Genomic DNA, 16,819 nt, shown 5'->3' with positions numbered 1-16,819 from the left:
GCACGCTACCCCCTTGTAAGCCTGCGAGCAGCACTTACAGCATGTGAAATGTTATTGAGGGAAGCGTTGTCTTTGTGTATATGCGCGTGTGTGTGATATGTGTGTGTTATATATATGCGACGTATATATGTACGTGTGTGTGTGTGTTATGTGTGTGCGTGGGTGTGTAGGAAACCGCGGTGGAGCGTGCGTCTCCCCGGCGTGCCCGCAGGTGCTGCACGTGGTGCACGCCATGTACCCCTTCAGCTCCGGCAGCGACGAGGAACTCGGCTTCAACAAGGTGGAGATCAGTGTGGAACTCCCGTGGAACGCACGCGAGGGAGGCGGGGAACTCCCATGGGGATGCACAAGAGTGGAATAATTCCCATGGGGATGCACGTGCCGGGCGGAATTCCCATGGGGATGCACGGGAGGGGCAGAGTACTAATGGAAACACTTGAGCGGGAAATCCCATGGGGAATATTGAGCCTGGAAAAAATTGTTTGGTGCGGAAGTGGGAATCTTTTCTGTGGTTGGGATTGCAGTGGGAACGTCGACATCCCTTGTTTTTTTACCCTCGTCGTACGCGTCATGTATGACCCCCTTCCCCCTCCCTCTTACACTAACTTACACCCCCTCTCACTCCCCCCTCGTCCCCTTGTTCGTGTGCACCACACTTGCACCACCCCGCTCGCCGGCCCCCCGTGTGTGCGTGTCGCGGTGCCACGCAGGGGGAGGTCATGGACGTGCTGGAGAAACCCGAGGACGATCCAGAGTGGTGGCGCTGCCGCAAGTCGGACGGGCGCGTCGGGCTGGTGCCACGCAACTACGTGCAGGTGGTGCCCGACTCTCCCAGCCAGCGAGCTCACAGGTAACGCGGACACACGCGAGGCACACGCGAGACACACGGGGGCACACGCGGACACACGCGGGCACACGCGGGCACACGCGGGCACACGCGGGCACACGCGGGCACACGCGGACACACGCGGACACACGCGGGCACACGCGGGCACACGCGGGCACACGCGGGCACACGCGGGCACACGCGGGCACACGCGAGACACCACCACCGTGTTTGTATGTGTGTTGGCTGTTGGGCTGGTGGGGAGCTGAACTTAATAAGTTAGTAAATAATGGAAGAATAAAAGTCTTCCACAAGGGGTTCAGGAAACGATTCGAGATGCTCTGTTGGAGGCACACGACAGAGTTGTGTGCACCTTGGGCAGTTGTATGTATGTTGAACTTCTTTTGCACTGTACATAGCCAGCTGTGTTAATCGGAGGTGCGGAAAAAGAACTACAAACTAAACACCAAAAATAGTTATAAAGAAACGAGTTTTCAACTTGGATTTAATAATAATAATGAAAATGTATAAAGCACCCTCAAACAATCTTTCTCAGTGCATAGCTCCAGTGGCTTCCTAATATCGGAAGGAAGAGCGTTCCAGACGGCCGCAGAAGCGCATCTGAAAGCGCCGCGCGATGTGGTGACCGTCTTTGTTCGATGGCCCAGCAGCCAAAAGCTGCCGCTGCTGCTGCGAGGATGCCGACCGGAGTTTGCGTGATGGTGGTTTATTACGCTCCTTGTCCCCAACAGTCTGTCTGGGCTACACGGCAGGGGTGTGGTTGGATCTCTTGTCCTTAGTGCGTGTGCGCGTGCCGATGCATGCAGCGCGGCGGTGCTGGCCGGCTGCCTGGGCCCGGCGTCGTCGGGCCAGTTTGCCGGGCGGCCCTGGTACTATGGCCACGTGACGCGACAGCAGGCGGAAGATGCCCTCAATGAGCGCGGAGTCGACGGGGACTTCCTGGTGCGCAACAGCGAGTCGTCGGTGAGCACGAATAGCAAATAACACGCACGCACACACGCCCAGCGGGGCTGTTTCAATAAATAACAATGGCACGTTTGCCAAGAAACCTTTCCCGTTGTGATCGATAAAATGAGATGCACTTTGCGAGGTCAGTAGTGGGTTTATAGGCGTGTGGAATTCCCACCACTTGCTAAGGGCTGTAAATGGGTACCGAACACAGTCTCAATGCTCATTTGAGCCAGAATTCACTTCGCCTGTGGATTTACGTCATTGGCAGCAGAGGGCAGTGCAGCAAAATGCAGTGCCATGCATACGGAAATACTGAAATAAGAGCACAGGCAAAAGTGTTACAAACCATCCCTCCCATACTCCCTCGCTCCCTCCCTCCCACTCTCCCTCCCATACTCCAACTCTTCCCTCCCACTCTCCCTCCCACACTCCCTCCCACACTCCCTCCCACTCTCCCTCCCACACTCCCTCCCACACTCCCTCCCACTCTCCCTCCCACTCTCCCTCCCACTCTCCCTCCCACTCTCCCTCCCACTCTCCCTCCCACTCTCTCTCCAACTCTCCCTCCCACTCTCCCTCCCACTCTCCCTCCCACTCTCCATCCCACTCTCCCACTCACTCTCCCTCCCACTCTCCCTCCCACTCTCCCTCCCACTCTCCCTCCCACTCTCCCTCCCACTCTCCCTCCCACTCTCCCTCCAACTCTCCCTCCCACTCTCCCTCCCACTCTCCCTCCCACTCTCCCTCCAACTCTCCCTCCCACTCTCCCTCCCACTCTCCCTCCAACTCTCCCTCCAACTCTCCCTCCCACTCTCCCTCCCACTCTCCCTCCCACTCTCCCTCCCACTCTCCCTCCAACTCTCCCTCCAACTCTCCCTCCAACTCTCCCTCCCACTCTCCCTCCCACTCTCCCTCCCACTCTCCATCCCACTCTCCCACTCACTCTCCCTCCCACTCTCCCACTCACTCTCCCTCCCACTCTCCCTCCAACTCTCCCTCCAACTCTCCCTCCAACTCTTCCCTCTGACGCTTCCTCTCGCCCCCCCCCCCCCCCATAGCCCACGGACTTCTCCGTCTCCCTGAAGGCGACGGGCAAGAACAAGCACTTCAAGGTGCAGCAGAACGGCAACGATTTCTGCATCGGCCAGCGGCGCTTCAGCAGCATGGCCGACCTCATCGAGCACTACAAGCGAGCGCCCATCTTCACCTCGAGCCAGGGCGACAAGCTTTACCTCATCCGGCCGCTGCCCTGAGCCGCGGACGCCGAGAAACGCGACCGATCGTCGCCGCTCACGCTGACTCTGTGACGCCGGGTGCCCCCCCCCCGTCCCCCGCTCGCGATTGGCGCCGCCGCCATCGTCGTCCATCGCCACCCCCCCACCCCTCACCCCGACCCCGACGCCAGCTCATCTTGCCGTGTTCTCCCCGCGACGCCGCAGACCGAACCGTTTTCACGCGAAGGCCCGGCTTTGTTTTAGTCGGGAGGGGGGGGGGGGGGTGGCGGCCCGTTCACTTCCTGCGTGGCTCCCAGCGGCCCTCCCGGCTGGACCACCTGCCCGTCGAACTCCACTCGACTACCGCCCCCCCCCCCCCCACAGCCCCCCAAAGCCCCCCAGGGCCCCACCTCGTACTCGCTGCTTCTCTGGGCGCACATGTCCGTTCCCCTCTGCTCTGCGGGTTTGGCGTTTTACGAGCAGAAGAGAACTGTCTTAAACAACACAAGTGTTATTGTTGATATTGTTAACATTGTTCGAATAGTGTTTGTGAAACGTTCTGCTTATTATTATTTTAATTATGATGGGTTTTGTTTTGGTTGGGGGGGAGGGGCCTGGGGGGGGCGGTGGTGGTGGGCGGGGGGGGGGTGTTTCTGTTCGCCAATTCTCCGTGGCGCCAATTTCCGCCAACGCTCATTCGCTTCGCGTGCGTGCCGTGAGATTGAAGGAATGCACGCGGGGGGGGGGGGGGGGAAGACGTAAACAAGAAACGAAGCAACGCGTCTGGGCGATTGTAAGTAAAAACTATCCACAATCCAGACGGGGGAAGAAAAGGAACAATACACAGGGCCAGAACCGGCCGCGGAAATGACGGTGGCAAGCGACGAACAGCGGGGGACCATCGGCAGCGGAGGGGAGAACAGCGCCCCCCAATCGACTACGTCCCCCCCCCCGCCCCCCGGACACCACTCAACCCTTGCGACGTCGGTCACGGTGCGGTGCTTTTGTAGGCCTCGACGGTATCTCCGTCGCCACCCCCCCCCCCCCGCCGCGGATTGTAGCAGAAGATTTGGAACTTTGACGACGATGAGCGGCCGCGAGGGCAGCGTGGTTGTGATGTTTTCGGAAGGGGGGGGGTTCACAAAGAGGTGCGCTGCTACGCGTGCCAATTTGCCGAGCCGCGCGCCCGGCTGCGTAATGCGTGCCGAGCCACGTAATGATGCCGCATTGTGCCGCGCCGCATCTTGCCGAAGAACGCCGTCGTGCTGCTTGCCCACGGTACCACACCTCAGCATGCGACACCCACACCACCTCGTCATGATACCACACTCCCACAGCTCATCTTCATTACCACACAGCCACGCCACACCAGATCCTCTTTAAATGACCACACTACATTTACACCACATTTAGACGAGCATACAACAGCACACCACAATAACCACCACCACCACACAAAAATCGCGTCGCGATATGGAGAAACCGAACCCACAGCACTCCCATTTACCACATCACCGGATCGCACGGCGCCTCGCGGCTTGGCGTGACGCACGCGGCACTCCGGTGGAGTCTTGTCGCCCCCAGCAGCCGTGGGGGAAGTTTTGCTTCGAGCGTCGTTGGTGGCGTTGCCGGGGATGTTGGCGACGACGACGATGGTGGCGGCACGAGCCCTTGGCGTCGGTTCTTCCGAAGCGACGAAGCGGCCTTCGATGCGGCCGTCGCTCCTCCGATGCGGCGAGCTTCCCCCGCAAACGCTCGTCACTTGCTGACGTCCGCCTCGTGCTGGCTTCCTCCATGCATCGTCAGTGATGGGAGGGCGACTTAAGAAGAGTACTTTGCCCCCCTCTCTCTCTCCCTTTCTCTCTCTCTCTGTCTCTCTGCGCTTGCCGGCTACTCGGCATTTTAGAAGTAACTTAACATAGTCTGGTATTAGCTGTGTTCTGAGATTACAGAGTGATGTGATCTCCTCGCTCGATTACTTTTACGATTTACTCTCTCTACTGACTTCTTGCGCGAGGTTGGTTTAATTCTCGGGGAGCGTGGCGGCGGTGTGCTTTCGATGCAACGCCACCCGCTCCCCATGGCGGTTGACCTATGTGAACGCTGTTGTGTGGTGGCAGCAACTCGGGCTGCTGATGTCGCCGTAAATTCCCCCTCCCCCCTTTTTTTAAAGTTGTTTTACGAGTAATTATAACAATAAAAGTAATAATAGGTAGTCGTGAATCAGCCCGTGCATGCCAAGGTAACGGCAATTTGATTAAAAAACAAGCAACCGTTATAATACATAGCTTCCACGCTTTAGTTCTTTCGGTAAAGTCATGTAGGTAGAAGAAATAATATATCACGACGTTTCGATCGCCACACACGCAACCATCTTCAGGTGAGAGAAGACGGTTGCTTTTGTGGCGATCGAAACGTCATGATCTAAAAAAAATTCTACCCAAGTGACTTTACTAAAAGAATTAAAGAGTATGAATTCCTGCAGTCACGAAAGCTTTAAATCAAGATTGAACGCATAGCTTTTTTGCTACAATACAGTAATATCGTTGTGGTGATTCATCATAATATCATTACGTTCATTCATTACTGCCCAGCACTGATCACTGATGCTCCTTGGACACTGCTACATTTGCGTGAAAAAGTCAACGATTTCCTGTTTAAAATGAGCAATGAGGCGGTGCTGCCTTCTTGTTTGCAGCCCAATTCCAGTTCCTACGGCAGGGACAAGTATACCCACGTGACAACAACAACAGTTGAGACTTCCCCACGAAGTGGTACCTATTTTATCGACCCCGGAGCAACGAAATGGGCCTAGTCACCCCCCCCCCTCCCAAACCAGAATTTGAACTCCCAACCCTCGACTTGGGATTCGCTCCCTCCACCAGCGGAAGCAGCGACAATTCCCGTCACCCCCATGACGACCTCTCGTGCTCGGCCCGCTCGCTCTCACGCCGTGTCCTCGAAAGCCGCGCGCCAGTCTGTAACACTAATGCCCCTTTGAAAACTAATCTTGGACAACGTCGAGAGAAACGCCGGGGATCTGTGAGCGAGAGGGGGGGGGAGTCATGTAGTTGCTAATCGAGGTCGAATTTACAATGGGGGGCGGGGGGGGGGGTTAAAGAGCGAGCAGCAGTGGTGATAGAACTGCATCTCGCTGTGAAACATCGCACTGATTCAAGCGATCCAGGGGGATTGCTGCGCCGTCGACTTGCGCGACTCCGTTATCGCCGCGGGCAGCCGATCCGTCGACATTGTTGTGGATCTGTGGCTGGTGAATGAAATGTCCCTCGAGATGCGGGTTCGGTGTCGGGCTACCGGGGGGGCCGTTACTCGTAAGAAGTGTTCGCTCTTCGTCAGTGGTGTTGGCATTTTTATCACCCGGTTGTATATTGTTTTCTCCAGATTATGATGCACTCCCCGCACACCACTCCCTCACCCCCCCCCCCCCCCTCTTATTTTAAATAAAAAAAAGTTAAAGGCAAGCCTTATAATCTGGTAAAAATTGCATCTTCCGAAAGATGGTTCTCCACCATCGCAAGACATTGACCACCCAGAGAACAGAAGACAGCGCAAAGCCCCTCGGAAATGATCGTTCCCAAAAGACATGTCTATTCTCCCCGTTGCAAAATGAGTTGTGTTCGTACCCCCCATCTTCTGGAAGACATTTAGCCCCATACAATACCGTATACTCCCAATTATAAAACACCGAGTAATTTTTTATCATTTTAAAATAAACACGTAAACTTTTTTATGGAGGGGGTGGTGCGTCTTATAATCCTGAGTCCAGTAACTACTTCTCTCTCTCGGGCGGGGATGTTACACTCCCGTAGCAGACGAGGAGGGGAGGGTGTTAGGCCGTGTTTGTAGTTGGGTTCGGACAGCAGCTGGTGCGAATTTGTATTCCTTGACCTCCGTGTGGCAAACGAATTGCGAAAGACCTCAAAGTGAGTGTTTGCCTGTTACGTGCACAGCAACACGTGTGGAGAACCCCCTTTCGATTTCGTTAGGAAGCGAAGTCCCATGCTGGAGCAGTTAACCGAACCCCCCGGCCCTTAGCGTTCTAATCGTCGTCCTGATAAATTGCCATCCCCCTTTTGGAAACCCGCCCCGAAACTTGTGTCCTCAAACTGGTCGGCTGTCATCGTGGCCCGAGGTCGGCTCATCATCCCACTGGGGGGGGTCGATAAAACGAGTACTACTTCGCAGGAAGTCCCCTGCGCTTATCCTCTGGAGATACCCACCCCTCGCCATGGGAATGTGGAATTTATTCACAGCTCGAGTGGAGCCAACGTTGCCCCTCCCCCTTTCCTGGTGTGAGCTTGGAGACTTGGACTACGAACATTACGCACCAAGCAACGACGAGAGACAATGGGTCAGACTAGTGATCGTCATGCTGGGTGCACACCTGAGTGCATCAGTTGCACAACAACATTTACTTTCGAGTAAGAGTCTCGTCTACCTGTGAGCAACCCAATTGCGCAACTGGTTGCAGAGACGTCCGCGTGTGAGCGATTCGGTTTGCGCGCAGCCGGTTTGTGCAACTCGTCATCTCGCTGTGGGTACGCGTATTAGGACCAACCCCCCACCACCACCTCCAACCCACCTCGCCTTTGTTTCACAATCGTGAGGCTCAACACTAACCCGTGAATGCCATTGACTCGAACCACGCGGCGCGTTATTTGGACGTGGCTACGACGACGATTTCGCGAAGGTGTCGAATTAGTGTGCGAGCAGAGGGGGGGAGGTCACGTTGTTGTTGTTGTCAAGTTTGTCGCGCCTCGGCGGAAGAACAAACAAACAAAACACGCGCGCGTCATATCCACAATTCTTTGGCACTGCAACGCGACGTTCTGCGATTATTGACGGTTTATAAACTACTCTATCTTTATTTTTTGTTGCCTTATAGCGCCCCGAGTGGTAACCAGCAGCGGAGGGGGGCGGGGTATGCGTCGCCTAAAGGAAGGGAAGTTGCAATCCAAAACAACAAAAAACCCCGAATATAAATCTCTAATCTTGCCCGACACGCGCATACGCCGCGTGATGCACGCTGTGTCAATGCGAGATTGAATCATTGGTAATGAGAAGGGGGGTGGAGGGAGGGGGGTGTGGGTGAGGAGGGGAGTGACAGCTTGGAGCGACATTCAAAAAAAAATGTTCATCCCGTCGCCGAAATCCGCAGTGCCGTCAAACTCGCGTCGTATAGCGCGTGGCAAGATCCCAGCTGTCTAGTTTGGTGGTGGTGGTGGGTGGTTCGAGTCTTTAACGACAGTGGATGCCGTGAGCTCTTGGGTGTTGACTCTTCGGTTGCAAGCCAGGGGGGAGGGGGTGAATCTGTGAGGGCGAGAGATGAAACTGCTGTCCGCGTTTCTTTAGATTCGCACTGCCAATCCAGCAGTATAAAGTGGGTACACCGCAGTTGATGGGCAGGTTGCGTTGTGGTGGGGTGAAATGTGGGTATTCCCACGTGTTCAGAGACATGACCTGCGTAGGAAGAGAAGACCAAATACCCTGCAGAGAGAGAGAGACTCTCCAGAGGGAGGCCCTTCTGCCAGCAGTGGCGTGAGATAAGAAATTGCAGGGCTGCGCCTAAATCTTTTTAAAATATATTTTACATAAACCCACGCCAGCTCCTTTGGAATACTTTACAATCCACCCTCGGTTGTTTATTTTATGGCGTCATCCCACAGAAGGGCCTCGTTTAGTTAATGTAATCTGCCTCCTCTCTCTACAGAAGCCCACGGACGACAGTGCTTTGTGAGCGGTGAGGTATTGCCGCTTATGGAGGTAAAGCAGGAAAATAAGTCTCCAGCTGCGACTCGATGTTGTTACACCCATCAGACGCCACGAAACTCCCCGCACGCGTTAAGCGTCATATCCCTCTCCATCCGATTCCGTTTCGCGCACAAGTTGCACATTGCTGAGCAAACAACACGATAGTCAATCACGGCGCATGCAAAAATATGTTTAAATCCCTTCGTTAGAATCAGAATCTTTAGTTAGACCGGATGAATCCGATGAGCTATGAAGCTCTTTTCCACCGGTGTCTTGTGGGGGCCACGGGGTCGGCAAGTTGTAGGGGTGGCGGGGGGTGATGGATTGGGACCCGTTCCAGAAACTTCTCGCCACTGATGTTAACTGCGGCCGGAAATTAAGCGGCGGTCACCAGGTTCGTAGCGCAGCGCGCCATCCACTGACCAGCTGCCAGGGCCCGATTAATGATCCTGAAACTTAACGATGCATTATTATTATTTTATCAGGGAAAGCCCCACTGAGCTGTATACCTATTTTTTCAGAAGCGACCTCGCCACAAATTATAGCTCAACGAAGTGGCTTATCGCGTGTAAATGTATCGCAGCCAAATACTTTAAAACGCGTGTTTCTAAATGTGGAGGGGGAAAACCGGAGAAAAATCCACGCGACCGTGGGGGAAGAGAGACGCAAACTCCAAATATACAGCAGGCGTCAGGGTCGGGATTAAAAACCATGGCATCCTGTATACTTTGCGAGGCAGTTAACATCTTGCCACAGCAACGCTCCTATTGAGAGTCTAGAATAGGCCTGAGACCCGGCCCCTTGCCCTACCCATTGCCTGGATAGCCCTCCCAAAATCACCCACACTACGCAGGCAGGGATATTGGCCTCTCACGACTGAAGTGGGGTTCTCTGCCGTTGGTGCTTCCGTCCCGGATACCGTTGAAAATGTGGCTCGTTTTCAAGTTCACATTGGCGTGGTCTACTCGGTAAATAAAAACACAATATCCAAGTATTGTAGAAAATACTTAATGTATATAATAACTAACGTGACTTTATTATTTCACTTGGAAAATAATGAAAAAAAAACTATCTTTATGGCTGGTACATTGATTGCCATGGCAAACCTGTCAACCACAAATGTGACCTCTTCTGGCCTAATCACAGCGGTGTCGCATGGCCAGCAAAAACAATTTTGAAAAAATATATAAATCGAGAGAGAGTCAACGTGTCTGTACGTTGCAGGCCCACATTGCAGCTCTGCTTCCCATTCCACCGCGTGAGCTACCCCCCCCCCACCACCACTTCCAGACACACCACCCTGCCGATGTCGGATTTCTGGACCAATCCAGTCAACGTGGATCATTGGCTCAACGTCCGTCCACCCGGTTCCCAACCACACGCCAACGACGTTGACCCAACGTTGCGCACTTCCTGGGAAAAATAATCGAGCCGGCACTTGTTTGAGCGAGGAAACTCAGAATCTGTTGCTCGATTACCAGGGGCTATTGGGAAGAGAGATAACCCCCTTTGCGAGTTTTGGTGTTTGGATTGCATTTGCCTTCAAGGACGATCGGAGTGCCATTTTATTCTTTGCTCTTTTTTTCCTACTTTACGCCAACTGCGGCCCGCGTTTACTTTCGGCGTTTGGCGCTCGATTGCCTGCTGCAGTCCTTCCCTCCTCCTCTGTGCGCGCGCGCGTCAAGAAGTCCCGCGGTGCGAGGGTTTGAGCTGAGAAAGCCCCGTGCGTGCGTGCGTCTTCTCGCGAGCCCGTAGCGACAGAGGCGTTTCACGTGGCGCGGCGCGTCCTGTTCGTGCACCACGCGGCCCTCTTACATTGCCGGGGCTATCGCCAGCGGCGTGTGTCCGCTGACGTTGATGATTCTAAAGATATCGTAAATATCAAGTCAATTCGTCGGGTCTTAGGAAAGAGCGTGAAAGTGTCTCATCACTGTTCAGCAAGTGGTGGAAATTCCACATTATGTTTGGGGGGGTGGGGGGGGCAGCCAATGCATATGGTGGTGGTGGTGGGGGGGATCTTACAACCGCGTTGAATTTTACGTCTTATTTGTCGAGTTTTTTTTAACGCGAAATGCGCCGTTCCATGCAGTAGTTTCATTCTATGCAACGACAAGGGTAGAAAAAAACAAAGGGAATTGCGGTGAGTTGAGCGAGACCGGGGTGTTCAACCTGTAGGGTCCGGCCAGAACACAGGAACCCCGACCACAGGAACCCCGACTTGAACTCATCCGGTCTTAGAGGTCTTTTTTTATTCCTTCACTCGCGCGTGTTCATGCGAGGGTCGATTGAGCATTCTGTGACCTGACATGGGAAGGAGGAGGAGGATGTATTCGCAGTTGAATGTGCGTGACGTTGCTCACGATTACCACGTTTCATGGCAATAGATTTACCTTGTGCACAGGCTTTTAAAAATGTATCTCTTTTGTGTCAACTGAAAAACGGGGATTTTTGTTTTTTTACAAACGCAGGCGAAAAACGCGAGTAAAGTCGTCAAATCTGGAGAAAGCTGAACAAAACTCACTGGACCCAGCTCCCAGTGCCACCCCACGTGTCTCCCCATCTGTAGAATCACTCACGGGGGGGGGGGGGGGGAAGCGGCTGTCTGTGTGGCGAGCAAGCGACCTGAGCTGCGAGCTGTGAGTGGAGTGAGGAGCCAGACGGAGAGTTCTTCCAGACTGGGATGACAGCCTCGGGACATCGATGATGGTGATGATGGTGGTGGTGATGATGGTGGTGATGATGATGGTGGAGGTGGTGGTGGTGGTGGTGGTGGTGGTGATGATGGTGGTGGTGATGATGGTGGTGGTGATGATGATGATGATAATGGTGGTGGTGATGACGATGGTGGTGGTGATGATGATGATGGTGGTGGTGGTGATGATGATGATGGTGGTGATGATGGTGATGTTGGTGGTGATGATGGTAGTGGTGGTGATGATGATGGTGGTGGTAATGATAATAGTGATGATGACGGTGGTGATGGTGATGATGATGGCGGTGGTAATGATAATAGTGATGATAACGATGGTGGTGGTGATGATGGTGATGATGGTGGTGGTGACGATAGATCAAGTGTACTTTACTTCAAGGTGACCACGTAGAGAAATAACGCCGCTTCATTAAAGCCCCCACCCCATCCCACTGCTTCCTGTGTCAGGACAAAGACCTTTCAATCGCAACGCCTATGTGACTACCATGCAGGTTAAACGTGTGATTGTTCTGTTGGCATGAACAACGAGTGAGAGGAAGGCAGAGGTCGCAACCGGGTACCCGATACCCATACCCTACCCGATACCCGGCTACCCGTACCCGGCAGGCCGGGTACGGGTACCCGTTTGCGACCCTGGTGCGGCCGGGTACGGGTACGGATAGGCCGTGAATCACTGGTGAGTAACCGTTTGTCACTCATTTCCCAACGTCTTGTCTCTTCTCACAATTCAAGTTCCTAGAATCAACCCACCCGCGCCTGCAACATGGCTTCATCCCAGAGGTCGCAATCAGGTACCCGATACCCGTACCTGGCCGGGTACGGGTAGGGTACGGGTACGGGTACCCGTTTGCGACCCTGGTGCAGCCGGGTGCGGGTATGGGTAAGGAATAAAAACCCGTTTGCGACCTCTGGAGGAAGGTGGCTCTGTATTTAAAAGCGACATGGGTTTCCGGCGCGCGTGCGGACACGATCAACGTGATCGATATTCTGCAGCGTGGAGCTGCGCTCGTTCTGTCTCGCGCGCTTCCAAATCATCGGGCGACTTTTTAATCGGCGGATAGTTGATTTATATCGGTCACTTTCACGTCGAGACAGCCCTTATACATATATGTATAATATGAAATCTAACTCATTGATTTAACACGTCTTGCCTTTATTACGAGCTAAAACAATTGTCATGCCAATCATTGTACGCCGTTTATAGATGCCTTGCGTTTCCATTGTGATATGCGTGTAGTATTATTATTTTTTGCGTCATTCCTTCACGCAAAATGAACGTGTAATTTTGAACTGATGCGCTGTCTGTCAATTGGGTGTTTGGGTTATATCGTGTGTGTGTGTGCTCGGTTTTTTAAATAGCCCTGTATATATATTTGTGTTCATTTGACGAGTTTGCCGGTGTGTCGTCTCAAGCCACACTGGCTCTGTGAACTGTCTTAACTACTGTCCACGCGTCTTGCAAGGTTAAGCCCACCATTTTTGTCACGGTGGCATTGTGACGTCACGTTGTGACGTCACCGACACAGTCCCTTCCGCAGCGTGCAAGTTGCCCTCATCGCTCTCTTGGACGTCGAAACGCAATCTGTGCTCTGTCGTGTCGAATCAAGTTCTGCTCTCTGCAACATCGCAGCTTGTTCTGCACTCTGTTCAATGCTGCACTAACTCTAGGCACTAACTCTAGGCACAAGCTCTAGGCACTAACTCTAGGCACTAACTCTAGGCACTAACTCTAGGCACTAACTCGAGGGTAGGACCCACGCGCCATGCGTGAAACCGACAACTCGGCCACGTGCGACAACTAAGGTTTTGTGTTTATAGGGCGCCGAATTAAACGCAACTCAAAGCGCCTTACCATTACAGCTCATCCCAATGCTCTGCTGCAGTCTTGCCAAAGGAGACCCCCCCCCACCTCCCCCCCACCCCCCCCCCAGCAGTAGCTGTCCCTCGCCACGAACTAGACTAGCGGTGACCCACAGGGTCACGGGAATCGATGAACAGACAGTGGAGATGATTGCCGTCGTCCAGTCCAATGCCAGGAGTCGGTGGTGGGATTTCCACATTCGTACCGCAAGGGCGATTCCATCCAAAGCACAATTGCAAGACAGCTTTCCATCGAAGTGGCGGCACTTTTATTGACCCCAGGAGGAGCCATGAGGTACTGAGTCAGTCCCCTGCATTTTCAATCTTGTGGTTAATTTCCACATTGCAGTGATTTGTTTGTAGAATTTCTAGATTTGAAGCTTTCGTGACTGCAAGGATTCATATTCTTAGGTTTTTTTCGGTAAAGTCACGTAGGTGAAAAGTTAAAATTAATAAAAGTAAAATAAATATAAAATAAAAATCACGACGTTTCGGAGGCAACACAAGCTTCCGTCTTCAGGTGGAACCGTCACAGCACGATAGCTGTATCAAGTGAGAGAAATTCCAAGAAAACAGTCCTTGTATATATACTGGTTGAGGGTGGGAGGAGCCAAGGTAGGCCCTGAATATTATCTTTTGTGATGTTCGGTGCAGCTTTGTTTGTAGAAAGCATACACTCTTACGCGTCACGTCCCACGCGTCGGACAAGTCATTGTATTGCTTAGCCCTCACCTCCGATGAGCACGCTCGGCTACGTGCGGTGCAAAAGAAGGTGAACGTATCTTCATGAGGCCTCCTTTGCCAGTAGCAAAATATAATAGGTGTTTTTACCCTTTTTTCTGGCAATAAAACTGACACTTTTTTTTCAAGGAATCATGTTTGCAAAGGAGGCTTCGTGATTTTAATGCTTATCCCGAGCTCTCAATACTCTGATGGTGCGTTGTCTTTGAGTTGTGCGCCTTTTGGCGTCATCTGGTCCAACACCATGTGAGACTGGGCTCTAAGAAAAGCTGTCTCTGGTGTGGACCAATCAATTTCAAGGACAGTGCATACATTATCAGAGTTTTTTTTCATTCTGACCGCAGGTATTGTGGTTAATGCAAACATGATTCCTTGAAAAAAAAAGGTGTCAGTTTTGTTGCCAGAAAAAAGGGTTAAAAACCTATTATTATAAGGTGAACTTACATGTGTAGGGGTTATTACGGGAGAAACGGCGGACGAGAAACACAGGGGTGTCTGCACTCACACACACGGGTGGTCACACCGACGTCCGCATCCGTTATCCCCCACGCCCTCAGCCCTCTGAGGGGATCCCTATAAAAGGCGGGGAGCCAGAGAGCTCGAGGCCAGTTCGACACGAAGCTGACCAGTGAAGATCGAAGACTCGGAGATTAGGCCCTGGGACTCCCCTGTCTCGCTGCCCTTGTCAGGGCCGAGCTGGGTAAGCCAGCGGCGCGGACCAAGAGCTCCCGGACCTCTGCCCTTGTCAGGGCAAGGCCGGCTTAGCTGGTGCCGAGATCTGTGCTTGCCAGGGCCAGATCAGTCAGCCTCCCGTAGCCCACTAGAGGAGGACCGGGGAACAGGACAGAGGGCTTAGTATTAGGGTGGGTTTCCCATAGTACGGGTGAAGGGGCCGTTACCCCTTCAACGATTGTGCCTGTCACTGAATTAATAAACAGAGTGTGCCTCAACTCCGACCTCGTCTCCTCGAACTTACTACATCTGGCGTCAGAAGTGGTCCAAGCATGGATACGAGATGGACGGCTCGTGCCCAACACCCAGGAGAGGATGACGACGAGGGAGAGGTGGTGCAAGACGTCGCCGCCGACGTACCTGCACAACCGCTGCTGGCTCCAACACCTGCGGGATCGTCGGAGAGGCTCGGGACGTCGGCTGACGAGTTGGCGTTAGCCCACTCGCGGCTGGCGGAGCTCCTATATGCAGCGGCCGCCATGCTGGAGCAGATAACTCACCTGGGGCCGGGAGGAGCGAGGCGGCAGGAAGATGCACAACGCCCGCCAGAAACTCCCGCCTTTGCGATGGGCAGGAAGCTTGAAATTCCCGCCATGGGGACAGTAGGGGCCGAGGGAGGGGCCCCAGCTCGTCACGCGGGTGGCGGGGCCCAACCAGCGGGCGCCACGTCATCGGCGGGGGCGGGTCGCAGTGGCTGCCTATCAGGGGTTGCCACGTCACCACCAGTGGACGCCAGCACCGACCAAGCTGAAACCAGCGCGTCACTGACGGCGCGACCTCCAGTAGGGGCCGTCATTGCTCATACTGTCCATGGACACGGTACGAGTGCTGCGAGAGGATCGGAGACGGAGCCGACATTTCAACAACGCCTGCCGGCCCTGCAGGTGTTCGTAGCAAGCGGCGGCGATTGGGGTGGGTTCCAGCGCCGGTTCCTCGCCCACCAAGAAATGGCTGGGTGGACAGACAACGAGGCGCTGTGTGCTCTCCCGGCGATGCTAGATGGCGACGCCCTGGGCACCCTCACCGCTGCACCCAAGTCAACACGCTCCACGCTTCAGTCGGCGCTGCAGCTGCTGGCCACGGTTTATGGGCCGCCTTCCGATTATCGCCAGCTCTTCTACGAGCGACAGAAGGGCGACAAGGAGTCACCACTTGCGTATCGCACGGCCCTGCTGTCATTGGCGAAGGAGGCCTTCCTGCGTATGGATGAAGAGGGGATCGATGCGATGGTGACCGAGAAAATTTTGCTGCTGGCCGATGACTTGGACTTCGTCATCCTAGCACAGGATGATGCGGACATGTCGTCATTGCGGGCTGCAAGGCACATTCATGCCAATCTCATTTCCCAGCGGAGGAAGGCTAACAAGGCAGCTGCGAGACACACCGTGGCGGCGACCACTTCCGAATCTGAGGGGGCCTTCGCTACCGACCGTTCTGCGGGATGGCGATCTGGCGAGCGACTGGCTCGGGACGTACCGAGCCACCGAGAGCAGCCCAAGTCTTCGGGAGCGCTCGTCGCGTGCTACAATTGTGGCCTCCGGGGCCACGTGGCGTCGGGATGCCGGGCTCCTCGACAGCGCGGAGCGAGACCTGGGGCTGCGGACGGTCCTCTTCACAAGCCTTCGCAACATCCTCGGGCAAGTCGTGGCACCCCACATGTTCGGCCTGCACGCACACCCACTTCCCTCTCACATGTTCCGACACACGAGTCTCGGGGTTTGGGTGCTGGTGCGTCGGGTCGCGGCTTGTCGGGGAGGGCGCTCCAACCGGGCCAATGGTCCGAGTTGGCTCACCGGGTTGTAGCTGCGTCGGCGGGGTCGTCCGTTGTCACGGGGCATATTGACGGGGTGGAGGTACGGGTACTCGTCGATACGGGAGCTTCGGCGACTATCATTTCGGATTTGATTTATAATATCCTGCCCGTTCAGAGTCGCCCATTGCTCCCTGTCGACATACCATTTTACGCTGCGAACGGGGGCTCGTTAGGTATTA

The 16,819-nt window shown here is 54.3% G+C and overlaps 1 protein-coding gene across 2 annotated transcripts in view; it reads left to right on the top strand.

Annotated features, from left to right (window-relative positions):
- The window catches only part of LOC144947011 (cytoplasmic protein NCK2-like), a 30,233-nt gene extending 26,639 nt beyond the window's left edge, over nt 1-3,594 (top strand). Inside the window, exons 6-9 of one of the 2 annotated variants that reach the window (XM_078876130.1) lie at nt 171-280; nt 711-850; nt 1,627-1,810; nt 2,857-3,594. In XM_078876130.1, the coding sequence (XP_078732256.1) occupies nt 171-280; nt 711-850; nt 1,627-1,810; nt 2,857-3,051 (629 nt within the window). In that variant the 3' untranslated portion in view covers nt 3,052-3,594. The remainder of the gene's footprint in view (nt 1-170; nt 281-710; nt 851-1,626; nt 1,811-2,856) is intronic. The other variant, XM_078876131.1, reaches the window with a different exon arrangement.
- The last annotated feature ends 13,225 nt before the right edge of the window (nt 3,595-16,819 follow it).

Source organism: Lampetra fluviatilis, chromosome 43 (genome assembly GCF_964198595.1).
Source record: "Lampetra fluviatilis chromosome 43, kcLamFluv1.1, whole genome shotgun sequence".
Taxonomy (NCBI): Eukaryota; Metazoa; Chordata; class Hyperoartia; order Petromyzontiformes; family Petromyzontidae; genus Lampetra; species Lampetra fluviatilis.
This window is presented reverse-complemented; position numbering and strand designations above follow the sequence as displayed.